The sequence below is a fragment of the Taeniopygia guttata genome, chromosome Z (genome assembly GCF_048771995.1).
Source record: "Taeniopygia guttata chromosome Z, bTaeGut7.mat, whole genome shotgun sequence".
In the NCBI taxonomy this organism is placed as follows: domain Eukaryota; kingdom Metazoa; phylum Chordata; class Aves; order Passeriformes; family Estrildidae; genus Taeniopygia; species Taeniopygia guttata.
Genome location: NC_133063.1, coordinates 73,604,536 through 73,622,460, shown reverse-complemented (window position 1 = coordinate 73,622,460; position 17,925 = coordinate 73,604,536). Strand labels below are relative to the sequence as shown.

At 35.9% G+C, this 17,925-nt stretch overlaps 1 protein-coding gene across 14 annotated transcripts in view; it reads right to left on the bottom strand.

The window, feature by feature from the left end:
- The window catches only part of CCDC171 (coiled-coil domain containing 171), a 163,502-nt gene that overhangs the window by 104,922 nt on the left and 40,655 nt on the right, over positions 1–17,925 (bottom strand). For all 14 annotated transcript variants that reach the window (XR_012053021.1, XM_072922340.1, XM_072922341.1 and 11 more), the window contains 3 exons: positions 9,398–9,500; positions 3,640–3,743; positions 741–830 (listed from right to left, as the gene is read on the bottom strand). Coding sequence is in view for 13 of the 14 variants with exons in the window: in XM_072922340.1 (XP_072778441.1) it covers positions 741–830; positions 3,640–3,743; positions 9,398–9,500 (297 nt within the window). In the remaining variant the exon portion in view is untranslated. The remainder of the gene's footprint in view (positions 1–740; positions 831–3,639; positions 3,744–9,397; positions 9,501–17,925) is intronic.

The window sequence follows — 17,925 nt, the reverse complement described above, 5'->3', positions numbered from 1 at the left end:
AAAACATAAAGCAGCTTATCATCAGCAAAAGAATCTGAAAAATGCTGTGTTTACAGACATTTTATTTTGGCAGTAATACAATACACTGCTAGTTGGGAGATTAAGTTAAAACACAACCTCAGGACTTGTTCACTCCTTTGGCTATTGATGTAGCCAGACAGGACATTACAAAAGTGGTGTCAGGTAAAAAGAGAAAAAAAAAATTTTTGTTCCAAAACTAAAGGAAAGAGCTCTGAATGACTCAAGTGTTTTTATCTCAGGAAACTTTTACTCCAAGAAATTTCAGACCGCACACTCTACAGCTGTTAAAGACAACTTGATGCATCACATGCATTGACCTTTCTGATAAACACAAACAAAAAAAAAAAAAAAGTAACGAATTGACATCTTTAATAAAACATACCTTCATAAGCACAGAGGTAATTAATTCTCTTTCCCTTTTATTGAGAAAAACAGTTAAATAAAGATTACTGATAATGATTTCAATATAAAATGATACCCTGCAAATTTATCAATGTATTTTATATATTTCAGAAGTGCAATCATTGAAATTATGTACTTTATTGTGGTAAACAGGATAAAGCAGCACGGTTTCACACAAATTTGCAAGGTAAACTAGTTTTCTCAACAGACTACAACGATATAAAGACTTAATCTGATAAGAAAAAAAGGTACTTTTAACCCAGAAAGATACCTTTTGCAGAATGTTCAAACTTCATGCTAAGTTCATTAAACCATACCTTAAGGTCTTGTCTTAAAGCACACATTTTCTCCTCAGATACCTCAAATTCTTTTGTCATCTTTTTACACAAAGTCTTCGTTTTCTCAAGCTGCAAAAAAACATGAAGATCAAACAGGCTTTTACAGAAAGGCTGCAATGATCTATTAAATATAATAGAAAGGAAGAATTTTGTATATGAAAGTAAAAAAAACTAAATTTATTTCAATTCCTTGGAGAGCTTTTGTACTTCATACAATCTAAATAACATGCCATTAAAAGCACTAAATAACTCTTTTATAATGATTTAAAATAAAGAGTAGTGGCAGAATCCCAAACTGAGTCCATTCTTACCTAGTCTATCAACTCTCAAAATATCTGACAAAAACACAGATTTTGAAATGCACTTGAAAGCATAGTAAATTCAGATAACGATCTGGGGAGTGGTTTGAGAAAACAAGTTTTCAAGTTAGTGGTCATTTGCAGAAATTGCCTAGCTACAAGCTTGATTCTTTACTGAGCACTGGATAGTACTCACATATTGTAAAAAGCAGCAATGTACCACAGAGGCACAGTGACTTTTAGGATTAAAAGCAAAAGCAAACTCAGAGCTTGCTTAATGTGTACTAAGGTACCATCATGTGTACTAGTTTCACTTTTCCCTTTCAAAAATGGTAACAATATACCAAAATAATCTGTATTTCTGTTTATATGATGATACTGCTAACACCTGACATTTAAGGAGCAACTCAGAGACAGAACACCTCATTTACAAAATTTATTAATTAAATTTAAAATGTTTATTTTTATATTTTGATGTCAGGAAACTTGGCAGACCTCTTAGAAATAATCATAGTAAATTAAAGAATGCTACTGGAATATTTCCAGTCCTTAGGCTTTTCCCTCTATCCAAACATATTCTGGTTTCTGCACTATATGAAAAGTCAGAAGCTAGTTATCTACAAAACCCAAAACACTTCTACACCTTTCTAGTTTGTTACTTTGTGTGACTACACAAACTAACTAGATCTTTTAATCTAATGTTTCACATAGTAAGTTAAAGATGACACATGACAAGTTCACCAGCATATTTCACATATATATACAGGTGTACACATACATTAATAAATTCATCAATATGTGGGATCTTGTTGAAAATCTTTTTATAAAGAAAATTACTTAAATTTTCATACTGTTGTGTTGCATACTAAAACCCTTCCTTATAGTGTATTAAAACATCCTAGCTTTATTGCACAATGCCCTTCATAGTCCCCTTGTGCATTATTGTATTATTAAAAAGTTTTATTATTAAACATATCTCACACATAAAAAGCCAAAAGCAGCATTCTCTGTGGGGGCGGGGGTAATCAAGAAGGACAGAGCTCTGCCCTTTCTGTGCACCACGAAGGTGCTCAGTGATCTCTGGCTCCATATGACAACTTCAGGGTCAGTCACACACAGTCCTACTGGGAAGTCTTGTGGCAGGTCATCTGTTGGTCCTGCTCTGCTTGCGATTTATTTTCCTTGACAGTTCATTCTTCTTTCTGTCAGAACACTCTCTTTGCTTTCTTAGAAGCCACCCCCTTGGTCTCCCCACTGCTGTCTCTGGCACAGTTTCACAACAAAGCACATCAGTAAGCCAAAGCCTGCTGAGTCGACTTTTCAACTGTGCTGCCTATCACGTGATGCTCCTCCTCCCAACTAACAATTCGCTGTGGGTAATATGTTCCTAGTTACTTTACTCTTCAGCTTCCAGACTTGGGTCTCAGAAGAGTTTCATAATGACTATACACATCAGTTCTCTTATCTCGCTGGGAGAGACTTAACAGTGCTTGCTGTTTAAAAAGTATAATTGTTACCATGGTCACTTATTTTTGTGCCCCTTGAACAAACTCAAAGGTCTTGTGGGAGACAGCATTCTTTTTCAAATAAAAGGGGCAAAACTTATATACTTTTTTTTTTGCTTTTTAATTTTTTTAACCTATTAAAGTTAATAGGTTAAAAATGCTAGACTATGCATTTGTCAAAATAAAAGACAAAACCTAGAAATGAAATAGAGTGCTGGCACCTTTACAATCTCATCACACCTTGCCTTTCTGTATTTACCAGTTTAATTCAAAGACTAATCACAAGTTTGTACAAAAAGCTTTAATGGTGCAGTTAACTTCTTTCTACAGCCTTTAAAGCCACAAATGAATAAAACATTTACACCCAAGAGGAGTAATTTAGTCAGACTAGCAAAACAGACAAGAAAATAAATACAAATCTGTAATTTCTCAGTCAGTAAAATTAAAGGACAGCAGGACTGCATGGAAAACATCTGATTTTTTTCAAGGGTAAGATTCCCAAAATTGAAATATTTTCAATATATTATTTTCTTAGATAACTTAAAGACAGTACTCTAACAGTCCTATTTTAATTGAAATTATAGCAAAATAGCTCCCAAAGAGCATCCATTGAAAATACACTCTCCTCAGAAAATTATACCAATTTTAGAAGTACAGGGGAGCATAATAATTTACATGCCTGATACAGCAGTGACTACTGAGGCTCAACCATTGTGTATTTAGGAACATTGCTTTATGTGCAGTTGCCCTCTTAGATCATTATCTTTTAACTAAAATCCTGTTTATCAATGACTTGTTCTCCTAAATGTTTTTTAAAAATAACTCCAAAAGATTGAACAAGAAAATGAAATTAAACTAGAAAGACAAAAAAACTGTTCTGGTCCTCACAAATGTGAAACTTTACTGTAGGGCAAGCTTAGAGAAATAGTAGCAACAGAGATTTTTTTTTCTTCGGGCATACTTGAAGCTGTCAATTCAACATTCCCACTCTTCAGCCGTTTTTTTACAAGTGAAGTGTATGTTCTGCTGCAGGCCAAATGCAATACATATAGCGCCAAACATTGCAAGTGTTACCTCATTAGACGTATCTTCCAGCTTGTTCTGGTAAGCTGTCAAGGTACACCTCAAAGTCTCAACGACAGAGCAGCTCAGAGGTTTATCTTTGTCCTCACAAGTGCCTGAAGGAAAACACAGAACAAAAATTAAGCCTTAAAGCCACAGAGAGAAAATTACTCACCCTGGATGTGAGGTATTAGAATTAGTTAGGGCTTCAGTGACAATAAAGAACACTGAAGAGCAGCCTTTTTTGCCATGAGAGATACAGCTGTATTGCCATGCTTTCACAGCAATTATAGCTGAAAGACACTTGTATAAAACCTTTAATAGAAGTTACAGAACTGTTAATTCTGGATTACATTTATACCTAATGCATTTGGTATGCAGTCTCACATATTATTTCTACTGTGGTCAAGACTGCGTCATTCAGTCAAACAAGCCAACTTTGAAACCACACAATTATATATGTTGAAAAACATCTTGTCTGAAAGTTAAGAATGTTACACTTTTCCTGACATTATTTTGCTGTTGTGACTAAACATGCATATAGTAATGCAGTACTTCATTTACTTAAAGCCTTACCAAGCCAAAGATCACATGATTATGTTATGCTTGGAGAGGACTTAATAACATTTTAAATTATCTTGAATTTTATTCTAAAGGAAATGAGAAAAAAATATTATCTGTCTGCAGAGTTCTATGTAACGGTTCAATTAGAAATCTGATATATCCATTACATACACACTAAACTTATTTATTAAGCCTTTAGATTGAGACTTCTGATCTTGTTGCCTTAATTAGGGACATATGAACAAGTCTGACCATTCCAAAGTGCATAGAACAATGTGCCAAGAAAGCAAAACAACACTGTATTGATCGAGAGGTCACAAGATGTCAGCTGATACTCAGTTTCCAAGAACAAACGCTTCTTTTTTCCTGGTGTTACACCGCAATACTAGGTTATTGACAGACCATTCTTCTCAGCATTATTTCTACTCTTAAGAAGAATTTATCGCTTAATTTGTAGCAAATTATAGTATCAACTTTTCAAAATTTTTAACATGCTCTATATGCAAAACTATCTTTACCAACTCTAATAGCAGTCTTATTTTGCAAAAGTGAAAATATCTGTGGGATTTTAAATCCAGGGAGGCTAAATCATCATAATTCCCAGCATAACTAAACAATGATACAAGTGTTTATCACCAGTGTCATTAAGCAATTTACACAGAGTGGCTCATAAAGTCAAATCAGATACTAAAGTGTGAGCCTTTTCTTTGGCTGTCCATAAAACATTATCAGAGGAGGTCTACCTACATACTTGCAGGGCATTTTTAAAAAATTCTAGAATTAACATCATCTAATAAGCATAACATTCTACTAAGGCATTGTATACAAATGATGAAATTCCTTCTGTAGGCTACACATAAAACACCAATAGAATTCAGTGGAAAATGTACTTAAGTGCACAAGTCAGAATGTATTGCCAGCTGCTCTTCACAAAATTCTTTCTGTTAGTTAGCCTCTTCTCTCCTGACTTTGGATAATACCAGAAAGTATAAAGTGCTATTCAAGCTGGACTAGCTGTTACAGTCAAAGTCCCACCTATTCAAAGCAACACATATTTGCAAGATTGCTTTCAGTAACAGAAGCAAGATTGGCTCTACAGCTCACACATCCCAGTGATAGACCTCTGTTCTATCAGCCACTCCACCTACTTATCACAGTTTATAAAAGTCTGTAAAGTCAGGGAAAAACCAAGAGTTTCTTAATGGCACTTCAGAGCCCCGTGAATCTTAGAGATATCCCAAATAACAGTGCTACACTTAAAACCAATCTAAGAAGAATTCATAAAATCTGACGTCTTTTGAGAAGTCAAGACTTCACATTGAAGAAAGTGACAAGTGTGACCTTACCATAATTTTTATCACATAACCACAGCTATAGCTATGCACAGAGATCCAGTCCAGTCTTCTCATTTACAAGACCAACCTCTGACTACCACCCATTGTAGAAATATACTGCATTGATCTCGTTGCATAAAAAAGTAAAGATTATTTTTTCATACTTTTAGCTCTAGCAAAGTGATAACACATAATTCTCATTCAGTTTAAAACAATACCCATTAAGTCAATCCAAGAGTTGTCTTCCATAACATAGTTTTTGTCAAACTGCCTAAATAATGTATTTTCATATTTAAGTCCAAACCTGCAACGATGTCATTAATATCTTGTTTGCCAAAATTAGAATTTTGCCAGTAAACTTTTCATGCTGTCATTCCCTGCCTTTGCTGTAACCCTATTTCTAGGCAGCTCCATCTGCCAATAGAAATACAGATTCAGCCTATCTGCATTAGCTGAATACAAATCTATGGCTTTAATGTTGCCCAAATGTTGTCTGACTTCATACAACTGTGCAGGAGACACACATCATAACTGAAATGTACTCTACCATGGTAGAAGCACCATGTCAGCAATGAGATAAAAAACCCAACCTAGTACTTGAAGTGTACACCCAGTATTACCCAAGAGTTTGAGGGAAGAATTTGGGGAAAATGCCAAGCTCCATACGAGTCTTACAGAAGTATACAAGTGAATAAACTCTTAAATCTGCTGTTCCAGACTTCCTGCTAGCTGTACTGGGTCAAGGGTAGGAAAAGCTATAATTTTCCTCATAACAGTTCACATGGTGCTGTGTTTTAGATTTTTGGCCAAAAAAGGTGATGCTAACTCAAAGCAGCTAACACTCTTAGTACTTTGCACTAATTTCACCTTTTTTTCAGATTGCTACAACCACAATTCCTCTTTTTCCTGAAGGCAAACACTCCTAAGAATATACTCTATTGCTGAATAACTGCACAATGAGATAAACTGAAAAGATACAAAGTGAATTCATGCAAATGGACCAATAAGAATAACAATGCTCTGGAAAATTTATAAAGGTCACTGGGAAAGAAGAAGACATGGATTTATGCTTGTTATTTTGACATGCATAAAAAACAGAAAGCTTTCTAAAACTATTCAGGTTTTAATCTCCATTGGGTTTGCATGGGCTAGTTTTTTACAGTGGGGGGGAACTTCAGGGTTAGCTTCTGTGAGAAGCTGCTAGAGCTTCCACCATGTCCAGCAGAGCCAATCCCTGTGGCTCCAAAGATGAATGTGCCACTGGCCAAGGCTGGGCCAATTAGAAATGGTTATTCTGTGATAGCAGGTTTAAGAATAAATCACAACAAATGTTATGGCACCATTTTAATTGTCACTACAGAGAAGCAGGAATGAGAGCAAGAGAGAAGAAAAACTCAACAGACATCAAGTGGAGAAGGGACAGGAGGTGCTCCAGGCACCGGAGCCCACATTCTCTGCAGCCCAAGGTGCAGCCCATGGTGCAGCCCATGGTGAAGCAGCTGTGCCTGTGCAGGGCCACAGAGATGCAGAGATCCACCTGCAGCCCGTGGAGGAGCCCCACATTGAAGCAGGCAGACACCTTGGAGAAGGTTGTGATCCTGTGGGAGGCCTTGCTGCCAGGCTGGAGCAGCCTGGCCTTGGAGGACTGCACGCCGTGGAAGAGTGACCCATGCTGCAGCAGTTTTGGGAGGACTGTTGCCTGTGGGATGGATCCCATTGCAGCAGTTTGGAGGGAGCTGTTGCTGATGAGATGGAGCCATGCTGGAGAAGCTCTCAGTGAACTGTCTCCCATGGGAGGGACCCCGCGGTGCCTGTGATGGTATTTGATGAGTAAACTCTCCTAGTCCTAACCACAACCCATGAACCCTTTGTTAAATTTCCTCTCCTCTGTCCAGCTGCATGACTTAGCAGCTTTCATGGGTGCCTGGCATTGAACCAGCATCAACTGGGCTGACGATCAATCCTATCAATAAAAATACAGTATTATCTTCTCTTTACTGTATAGCCTAATAATCACAGCACTTGAATTAAGGGGCTGAATCCTTTAGTGTTGGATCTTTAATACTGACAGATTTTTAAATAGATCTCTCAACCCCTTGGGCTCAATGTTGACCACAAGAACGACTTCCCCAACACCTATGGCTCATGTAGCCCCTCATCTAGTAATTAGACGACAAAGATTTGTTTAAGATTTTTACTTTTATTGGCCTGTAGGTCTGCCATTTCCCATTTCAAATAAAATAACAATAATTTTTAAAAATTTAATACTATTAAATACAAAAATTTGTAAGTACACCACAGTGATAACATAATAATGCAAAAGCATTAAAAATTAAGTTTCAAACTTAAAAGCATAGCAAATACGTAGAACAAAAGTTTTAGTCTATGTCTATTCTAATATTAAAATATTGTAATTGACTGTAAAGACTCAGTTGATCCACTGCAAAACTAAATTCTACTATCCACCTCAAGAGCCTCTTCAGTGATCCTAAAGTTTTAAAAATATTATTTATTTAACTTAGTTTAAAAGTTTGCCTCAAACAAAGCAAATTAATACTGAAGGTACTCTTATTGAATTTCTAATATTATACGAACAAGTCAAAGCTGTTCTCAGCAAGGCTTACCATCCAAAAGACAATTGCTACTTTGGAAACTGCATTTTGGCAGCAGCATCCAGCTCTCCCCAGAGTTACTTAAGCCCTTTTGAGCATGTGGAACTTTGCAAAACTGTGGATAACCTACACTTTTTAAGAGCTTTTCAACTGTAAACCTACAGACATTATCATGGTAATCACATTTATAATTAGAGAATAAAACTTATACCAGCTCCTAAACATAAAAGCATATAGTCTATGCAAGAAAATCAATGCATCACAGAATCCAAACTCACCTTTTAAGGACAAGAGAAATCCAAGGAAGTTGATTCTTTATTGAAATTTAATATCACCAGGCCCTAAAAAATATCCCTTTGTGAAGATACAAAAAAATGTATCTTTATTTAAGTGTTTTTAGCAACTCATTTATGTCTATTGTTGCTAAAAAATGCAAAAAATATATCATGATATACATAAAATAAACCCATTTGCTCTGTAAACTCCATTTTACTTGTTTTCTTCAGTTTACTTACACTATACATTGGAAGCACTTTGTCTCTAGTATGCACTTTTCCTAACAGGAATTACAGTTTTAAATGAAGGTTTTTAAAAGTGTTCAATTTTCAGCATTAAAAAATCACTAGCTTGACGTTAAAGTTCAGCTTGTTTATGTTAGCCACCATTTCAAATGTCTAACAAGGCAGCAGTTTGTTAAGTCTGATACAATAATTATATATAAAGCCAGGTTGCAGAGTGACAGCCACTGACTTACAATTTATTTTAATGAAAAAAGGGAAATATTCGCTCTGTATCAGATTAAATGAATGCAACATAGTACAGGTCCACAATCAACTGTAAAAAGTGTTGTGTTGCATCATGTGTCCTACACAACCTTTTTGAATATATGACCTTTAAGTTGCTGAAGGTTGACTCAGAATTTGGCTCAGTTCAGGCAAAACATCTGTTCCCTTTGCAGGTATACTGTAAGGACTTTTTTCTCTGTTGGATTTAGAGCACAGCAAGTGAGCCCTTTCCTGACCGATCATATACACCCCAGCATTTGTAAATCAAGCTCTGGGCTGACAACAGCAGGTCCACAATCCGTCACCCTTTCTCAGCTAGCAAGGCCATTTGACTGCTGTGAGAACTGCTCTTATCATGTCATCAAATCAAAGCATGTTGAGAAGAGGGAATGCAAGAGGCATCTGCAGAATTCCCACAATGTAGTGACTTTGGAACATTGACAGATGCATCTGTCATTTTATACCTTCAACTAACCTGCTGTCCGCTGGTCTGACATAGCAAAGCTGTCCAAGAGTAACTCCAGCTCTCTCATGTTGTTTTCATACGTCTCTGTTAGAAAGACCTGGTGTTTCTTGGCCTTTATTTGACAGGAGGAACAGACAAGACAAGAGGGGGTGGGGAAAAAACATTAAAATAAGTAAACAGAAGAAATACACATCACAATGATATATTTTTTCCTTTTTAAATTTAAATTTCTGCTGTATTTCTTATTATGTCTTTTCTCGAGCCAAGAGACCTAACATGACATAACAAATAAGAACCGTGTAACACACAACATAAAACTAAAGGATTTCAAAAGCTTAGTCTTCATCATCTGCTGCTTTAGAAATATCTTAATGGACATTAAATTCTGTCCATCTATGCAAGCAGTGAAATCTATTGTTACATCCTACAAGGGCATCCAGAAAGACACCCAACTACTGGCAGACAGGCTAGAAATCCATTATTTGGCACTCAGTCAAATCCCACACCTATTCTCATTGCAGACCTTCCTACTTCAATTGTTAATATGTTCCATGCTAGATAGGGATTTCTTCAATACCAAAAACTCATCCTTGTGCATGAAACATAAAGCTACAGAGCTCTTAGCCCCTATCACTGAATTTTCTCAAAGAAAGCTCTTCACTAAGTGCAGTCTATTGTTCAAATCAACACCAAGTTTTTTGACGTCAGAAAAGTTCTACAGCAGATTTTTTAAATCACTACAATAGAAAGACTTTACCAAATAATTCATTAAATTTATATCTGATATTATAACTTGCAGTTCTCAAATATATGCATCTATAATTCCAGATAAGACCAAGGTCCTTTTGGGTATATATAGTTTTGACTTTTTGACTTCTCAAGTATGATTTTAGCTGCTCACTGACAAAAAAGTAATATACCTCAGCAATTCAGAGCTAAAAGCAGAAAAAAAAAAAAAAACCCAAAAAAAAAACCATCCTACCCCAACTCAAGAGGAAACTAGATTTAAATAACTTCACAATGTTTTTATGACAAAGGTTGTGGTCAAAGATGTCTCATGACTTCTAACTGCTCAATTTATTTCCATTCTAAATTGTAACACATATTTGTGTCATTTCCATTTCTACTTGGTAATGGAAAGTTAACCTTTTACTGAGCAAAATTCTACTGTTTTCTATCATATCTAGAGACTGTTGCTTTAGTTATGCTTCACTGCATGTCAAGGAAGCCAGGCAATTTCTTATGTGTGGGAAACATCCTCCCCAGGAAAACTGCTACATACTGGTAGCAGAAAACTGTAAGGATAAAAAAAAAAACAAAAAAAAACAAGAAATGCATTTAATTCTCTGCAGTGTTCTTCACTATTCAGTTTAAATATTTTATAAATTTGCTTTACTCTTTCAATTTTAATTATATGTACTGTATATCAACTAATATATTATTCATATGTGTATTTCAGTGTTAGGTCCCCTGTAGCATTTACACGCTTTTCCTTGTGTGAGAGTTTGTACTATACTTCATAAAGAATTTCCAAATCACTTCTATATATTGAAAAATAACCAAGGTTTAATTCCTTCTCCATAAAATTATCTATATAAATAGAACTTATAAATGTTGAGATGCAGTAAAAATATTTTATAGGATGCAAGCATAATAAAGTAATTTACTCTTGTGTACTGACATAATCTTAGAGACCTCACAGATTAAAATGAAGGAAATATAATGATATGAAAACATCACAAGAAGATAAATATTATTTTTATATAAAACACTCCAGCATAGAGAAGGTGAAACTAAATCTTCTCAAAAAAATTTTTTTCTATGGAAAAGTAAAATGTGAGAGTTTTTTCAATCTTCTCATCCAATTTTTCCATTTTGTTTAGTTAATTTACCATAATTTAATTAGTGTGTTCCAGTCTATTCAGCCTTCACCACTTCTCTATACTTTATTTGCTACACTTCTGAAGTCAATTTTAGTCGCTCTTTCAACAGCAAGAAAGATCAAAAGGAAATTACTTAAACTAGCCAGTCTCTCTACACTTGAACTGCAAAATATTTAGCATCTTTCCATTCTAATGTCTATATTCACCCATGATCAGAAATTTAAGGAAAAAAGTGCTGTAAATTACACTGCTAAAAATCCAGGCACAATCCAAATGGATCTATTATTGATCTGATTTCTTATGTCTCACTGACAGGTATCTAATAAGAATGTATGCAGTCATAAAATCCTGAATTTAAACTGACAGGACCTGTGGAGGTTATCTGGTCGCACTTCCCACTCACAGCACAATATGGTCAGAGTCAGATTAGGCAGCTCTGAACCTTGTTCAGTCAAGTTTTGAGTATCCTCAAAGATGACATTTCAACAAACCCTCCAGGCAACCTGTTCAAATATCTCATGATCTGCATTGTGAGTTTTTTTGTTTTCCCCTTACAGGTAATTATAACTTTCCTGTTTTCTCTTCTACTTCTAACGCACAGATCTAAGGAGAGCATAGCTCCATCTTCTCCACAAGCACCCATTGGACAGTTTACAGAAGTAGCTATTATCTCCTTAGTTTTATTCAGTCTGAACAAACACAGGGAGTATGCATAATGCTTTACTTTGAAAAGGAAAATTGAGTGTCCGAGTACAGAGTCAAACACAATCAATTGCAGCTGACAGGTTCAGCTGTTCCAGGAGATGTGATTACAATCCTTCCCAACAACTCCATCCATCAACATGCTTTGCCATTCCTGTAGAACTACTGGAGAAGTACAGGTGTAATTGTTTCCTAGGTTATTTCAAATGGGAAATCAATTGACAAGAAAATTGCTAAAGCCTTTTCATAAGGAGATTTTGCTTCACAGATCACATTAGTAAACAGGTGGAAGAGTATTTGTAAACTCAATTAAAATTTATAAGTCTTCTGCTGACTTTGTTGACTTCCTGTACACCAGAACAGACCATTCTTGACCTAGACAGTGATCCTTGAAAACAACCTTGAAAATCCAACGAAAGTTTGTATGGATATGCAGGGAACTCCTGACTAAATTCAAGTATTAATAGGAAGCATAAAGAAGATTGTTCAAACATACTAAACTTGGAAAAATACAGATACATGCTTAAAGCCTAGAAGGATATGTTTAGGAATGGCAAAATCCACTTAAAGTTGAATATGATGTGGGATGTGAAGAGCAAGAGAAAAAGATTTCTGAAGTACATCACCTGCAAAAGAAGGACTAGGCAAAATGTGGGCTCATTGCTAATGAGGCAGTGATCTGGTGACTGGAAGAAAAGGCCTTCTCATTGTTTTTTGGTTTTTTCTTTACCTCAGTCTTCACTCAAAGTACCTGCCCTTGGGAATTCCAAGTCCCTGAGATGAGTGAAATTTCCATGAACACTTGAGAACTTAGAATTCTCAACATATACTAGTAGTATTTCACATAGTCCCCAGACATTTCCCTTCTTCACAACACATCCCAGACTGAAGGCTAAAAATCTACTAACATGGGAGAAAAATAGTACTTCCTGAACCCAGAACATATGCTGAATTTTAGCATATAAAATGCTTCCTTGAAACAAACTTCATATCCTTAAAAAAGACCCCTATTACCATAAAACAACTCTTGAGGACAAAAACTTTTTAGAAAAAAAAGGTGCTTGGCAACATATTAATTTAATCACCAATTTCAAAACAAAATTGAACTGTCAAAGAAATTAAAGAGAACCCAAGCATTTTTCATTAAAAATAGTGTAAACTCCAATGAGGAGAAAATCTTTTTTCCAAATACTTTCTGTCCTTATCTATAAGGATAACTGGAACTATTCTGAAAACTGACTGCTTATAAAATTCTTCCATTCACTGTCAGACTTGTGTTAATCTTCCAGAAAGGTATTTTTATTTATCTGGACAAGTTCCTATTGCCTTGGTTGTAGACATATTTACTTTAACTACCAGTATTTTATTTTTGCTCCTGTTCCATATAGAAATGATGCCCCACTGGTTTTGCATTATTTTGCAAAAGCCACAGTTGCCTAAAATAAAAGTGAACTCTACACACAGTTCCAGGACAGCCCACAGAATCTAACGCTGCAAATGTGCATCTGAATCTTAAATTCAATAACTTTTAAAAAATAAACATGTGGGTAGGACTTTAAGGCCTTACCTTAATTAAACCACTGCAGTAGTAAGCAGGGATTTGGGGTCCAGCTATACAATGAATAGCCTTAATTCCTGAGGAATTTTTTCCACTTAGTCTACAGTCACAAGGAGTTCCTGGGAAGGCTGTCTTGCACATGGACTTATTAACCCACTCAGTCTCTAGCACAATTTCCAACTGGTGCTGGCAGAGTAAGAGCCAAATCCAGAACTATCAACATAGACACCAAGGAGCAGCATGTTCAGATATGCCTTGCAAAGTGCTTATGTAAATTCTTTACTAAAGTATCAGAATGTTTACCAGGCATGACCTTGAGGGAGCAAATCAAAGCATTTAGAGAAATACCAAAGACTGCTCCACAGTTCACAAAACACAGGCTTTACTCATGCGATGCTCTGTAAAGCAGAAAAGTGGCACAAATTTTTCAGCAAACAGGCATAAATTTTATTATAAAACCAAAACAAAACCATCACTGACAAACTCTCTCCTTGGGCTTCTATTTATTTTGCTCAAGTTATCAAACTATTGAATACTTCTTTTATTTTCTTATATCAACTGGAATATTCAAAAATCTCTAGAAGAGTCTGGCAACATGTATGTTAAATACAATCTTTCAAGAAATTTAGTATCTCAGTCTTACAAATTAATCAAAAGGCTCAAGTTTTATTGAAATCCTTCTTGTCCCTCCCCTAAAAAGAGATTTGTAACAACTTTTGCTGGGAGAGAATGTTATGAAGTATCTCTTTGGGTTTTGAGGTTTATTTTCTTGTCCAAGTCAGAGAAAAATTTTTGAGAACTTCAAATTTTAGATGTCTGTCTCCCAACACCAGGACATCAGAGCTTGAGTGACCTCTGCACTTCCCAAACAGATTAAAAAATTGGTTTTTTTGCAGAAGATCATTTAAGCATTTGCTTCAGACTAACTAGTCTTCTTACATTACAACAATAATAGAAGTAATATCTGGGAAGAAAAACTCCGCCCCTATGTTAAGGCTAGAAAAAAACAGTCAACGCAGAATACCTTAATTAATGCACAAAAATAATGAAGAGCGTGTATCAGGACTGGAATTTTTTTTAACTGGAAGAAACGTCCACATTAAATTGCCCAGATGACACTACATGTTTGCCACTGTGTACGCTTCTACTCCACAGAAGTTGTAGAACAGAATCATAATCCTCAGGGTGCTTTATGGTCTGTTAAGTCAAAACCTAGGCAACTTCTGTTAAAGGACAATGCTTAATGTGTACATCCTGGAACTAGATTCTCAAAATTTCTGTTCTGACATTCAGTGTGCAATAACCTACAAGGTGTTTATGGACAGCTGAGACACAAACAGAGCATGACTTCAGGTGTGGCTGTAAGAGAAAGATTTACATGCCATGGGGAAAAAGACAAGCTTCCAAATTAAAAGAATTTATACAAAGATACAAGATTTCAATTATTTCACTTTCCTAATATGCATTCTGATGAACTGGCAAGTTTCCCAAATTTCAATTTTCATTTCTCATAAAATAAAGGTTTAATATCCTGCTTGTTCTATGTTAAAATCATCCACTACTAGGTACTAGAAATGTAAATATCCTGAGTAACTTAAAACTCCTAAAGATACCTCTTATTCTTTCCATGGGGCAGAATATAGCTGGTGTTGTTTCAATTTAAACAAAGTGTTAAATCACAGTGGCCATGCTAAATTCCTGCTCCTGAAACTAAAAATTTCTAGACACCATAGCTAGATAATGCCAAGCATGAGACCAATTTCCTCAAGTAAACATAATGTAAATATTGAGAGCTCTCTCATGCTGAGCATTCATAAGCAATTTTGTTTGATAGTAACAGATCCTATCACATTTGACCCATGCAAGTTTCTGACAAACTTCTGCAATATGCTGATATTTAAAATTACAAGCAGACTACTTTACTGTACATTGAACTGATCTACTACAGAAAAAAAGCACTTTTTCATATAAAGTTTCAAAATCATGTACTTTATGTATCTTACAAATATTTTACAAACAAACCCATTAACTTGTATGTTAACAGTTCTGTGAGAAACCAGACTGAAGTGGAAAAGATGTATTCAGGATATCTAATAATAATACAAAATATAAGAAAGTAATTAAAAAATCAAGAAAGCAGGACATGGAAATAAAGGGAAGAGAACGTACTGACAATTTCACACAATTTTAGTATAAGTAAAGGAAAGCCTAATAACAGTATACGGCCGTCTGCTTTTTGATTTTGGGAAGAAAAATAACAAAGAAACTGTTTATACTGAGTAAACAAGACTACACACAGGCACTCCTGCTTCCCAATCAAATACAAAAGTGTTCAGGAAAAATAAAATCCCATCCAAGGTGAAAAAAATCTAATCCTACAGGGGACCACTAATACAACTCTTCAGAAAATGAGTATTTTTATTACCTGTTCAAGACAGTCTTGTGGCTTGAAATCATTCCAGTAAAACAACTAAACAACAAACCTGCTATTTGAATAAGACAGTTCTTTCAAGTGGGGCAATCTATTTGCTTTTACTTTCAGTTACAGAACATTCATTTTGAGTACACCATTTAATACTGTTGTCATTACCAAAAAACCTGACTCATGAATAGAATTTTGTCCTGAATTCTTGTCAAGTATAACATACATTTTACTATGGAATTTTATTTTGTATTCTTTTTGTGCCTGATAATTTTTTTTTTCAGGTTTGCTACAAATGTCTTTTAATACTTTAGTGCTTGCATTGAACAAGCAGTGTCTTCCCAAAGGAAAAACAGTTCTATGGTTTTATTTTTCTTCAATTTATTAATTACCAATCTACCTGGAAAGTGGATAACACTAAGACAATGTATGGAATAATTCCATCAGCTGAAGAGTAGACACCAACAAATCTGAAGACTCTCTGATGCACATCTCTGCTCCTAAATACTGAATAGCACAATGCCTACTAATAGCAGGGAAGAGATTGTGGTAATCTCCCACACTCATAGGTCCAAGATGAAGCAGGAACAGAAATTTACAATAGAAAAAACAAATGGCTAAGTATAGAAATACTTTAAATGCTACAATGTATTTACAATGAAGAGAGATAAGGTTTTCTAGATCATAGAATCATAGAATTGGTTTGGAAGGAACCTTAATGTTCATCTAGTTCTAATGCTAGACCAGGTTGCTCAGAGCCCAACCCATCCTTAAACTCGTCCAAGAACAAGGCATTCACAACTTCTCTATTATGAGCTTCCTTGTTACATTTCATAACTTTTCGGTTTTGTTTAAGTGCCTCACATCTCTCACAATAAAGAATTTTTTCCTAATATCTGACGAAAACCTCATTTAAGTTTGGAGCCATTCCCCTTGTCCTCTTACTACATGCCCTTCTGAAACGTCTCTATCCAGGTAGTGGAAGGTCACAATTAGGCCACTCCAAAGCCTTCCCTTCTCCAGGCTGCTTGATAGCAGAGCTGCTCCATCCCTGTGATAGCTTGGTGGCCTCCTCTGGACTCTCTCCAACAGGTCCATCTCCATCCTGTGCTGAGGACCCCAGAGCTGGATGCAGCCCTGCAGGTGGGATCTCACCAGAGCAAAGTAGAGCAGAGCAGAGCAGAGGGGTAGAATCCGTCCCCTTCCCTGCTGGCCACACTGCTTTCGATGTAGCCCAGGACGTATTTGGCTTGCTTTTTTTCAGTAGGATCACATCCAGCCCCTCTCACCCACCTGCACCTCCAAGCCCTTCTGAGCAGGGCTGTTCTGATCTGCTTATCCCCAGCCTGTGTTGACACTGGGGGTTGCCCTGACCCAGATACAACATCTTGCACTTGGTCTTGGTAAATAATATGACATTTTCATGGCCCCACTTCTCTGGCTTGTCCAGGTCTTTCTGGATGGCATCTTCTCCTTCAAGTGTGTCAACTGCATCACTCAGCTCAGCGTCATCAGCAACTTTACTGAGGGTGCACTCTCATCCCTTCATCTATGTCATTAATGAAGATATCCTAAGCTCGTTGTTTTGACCCTCCTGCTATTAAAGAGGATGGCAAAATTGATATTCAAAGTTGGGGTGCTTAGAGACAGTGGGAAGGCACCAACTGGTCATATAAAAGGAAAACTACTTCAGAAAGTACTGCTGTAAAATACATGCAATACAACAAATGCACACCAAATGAAAGAAACCCCAATCAATTAAAAAGTTTGTCACCTTCAAAGAAGACATTTTCAAACAGTTTTTGCAGTCAAATGCTTGCATTAAAAACCTCATGTGAAATTGAAATAAGCAGGTCTACAATGGTAACTAATCAGGCCTGAGAAAAAAAAGCTTGGATAGGAAGATAGAACATTCTTCACAAAAAATCATAATCCATATCTACAAATTGCCTTCTTCATTAGGAATGCAAAG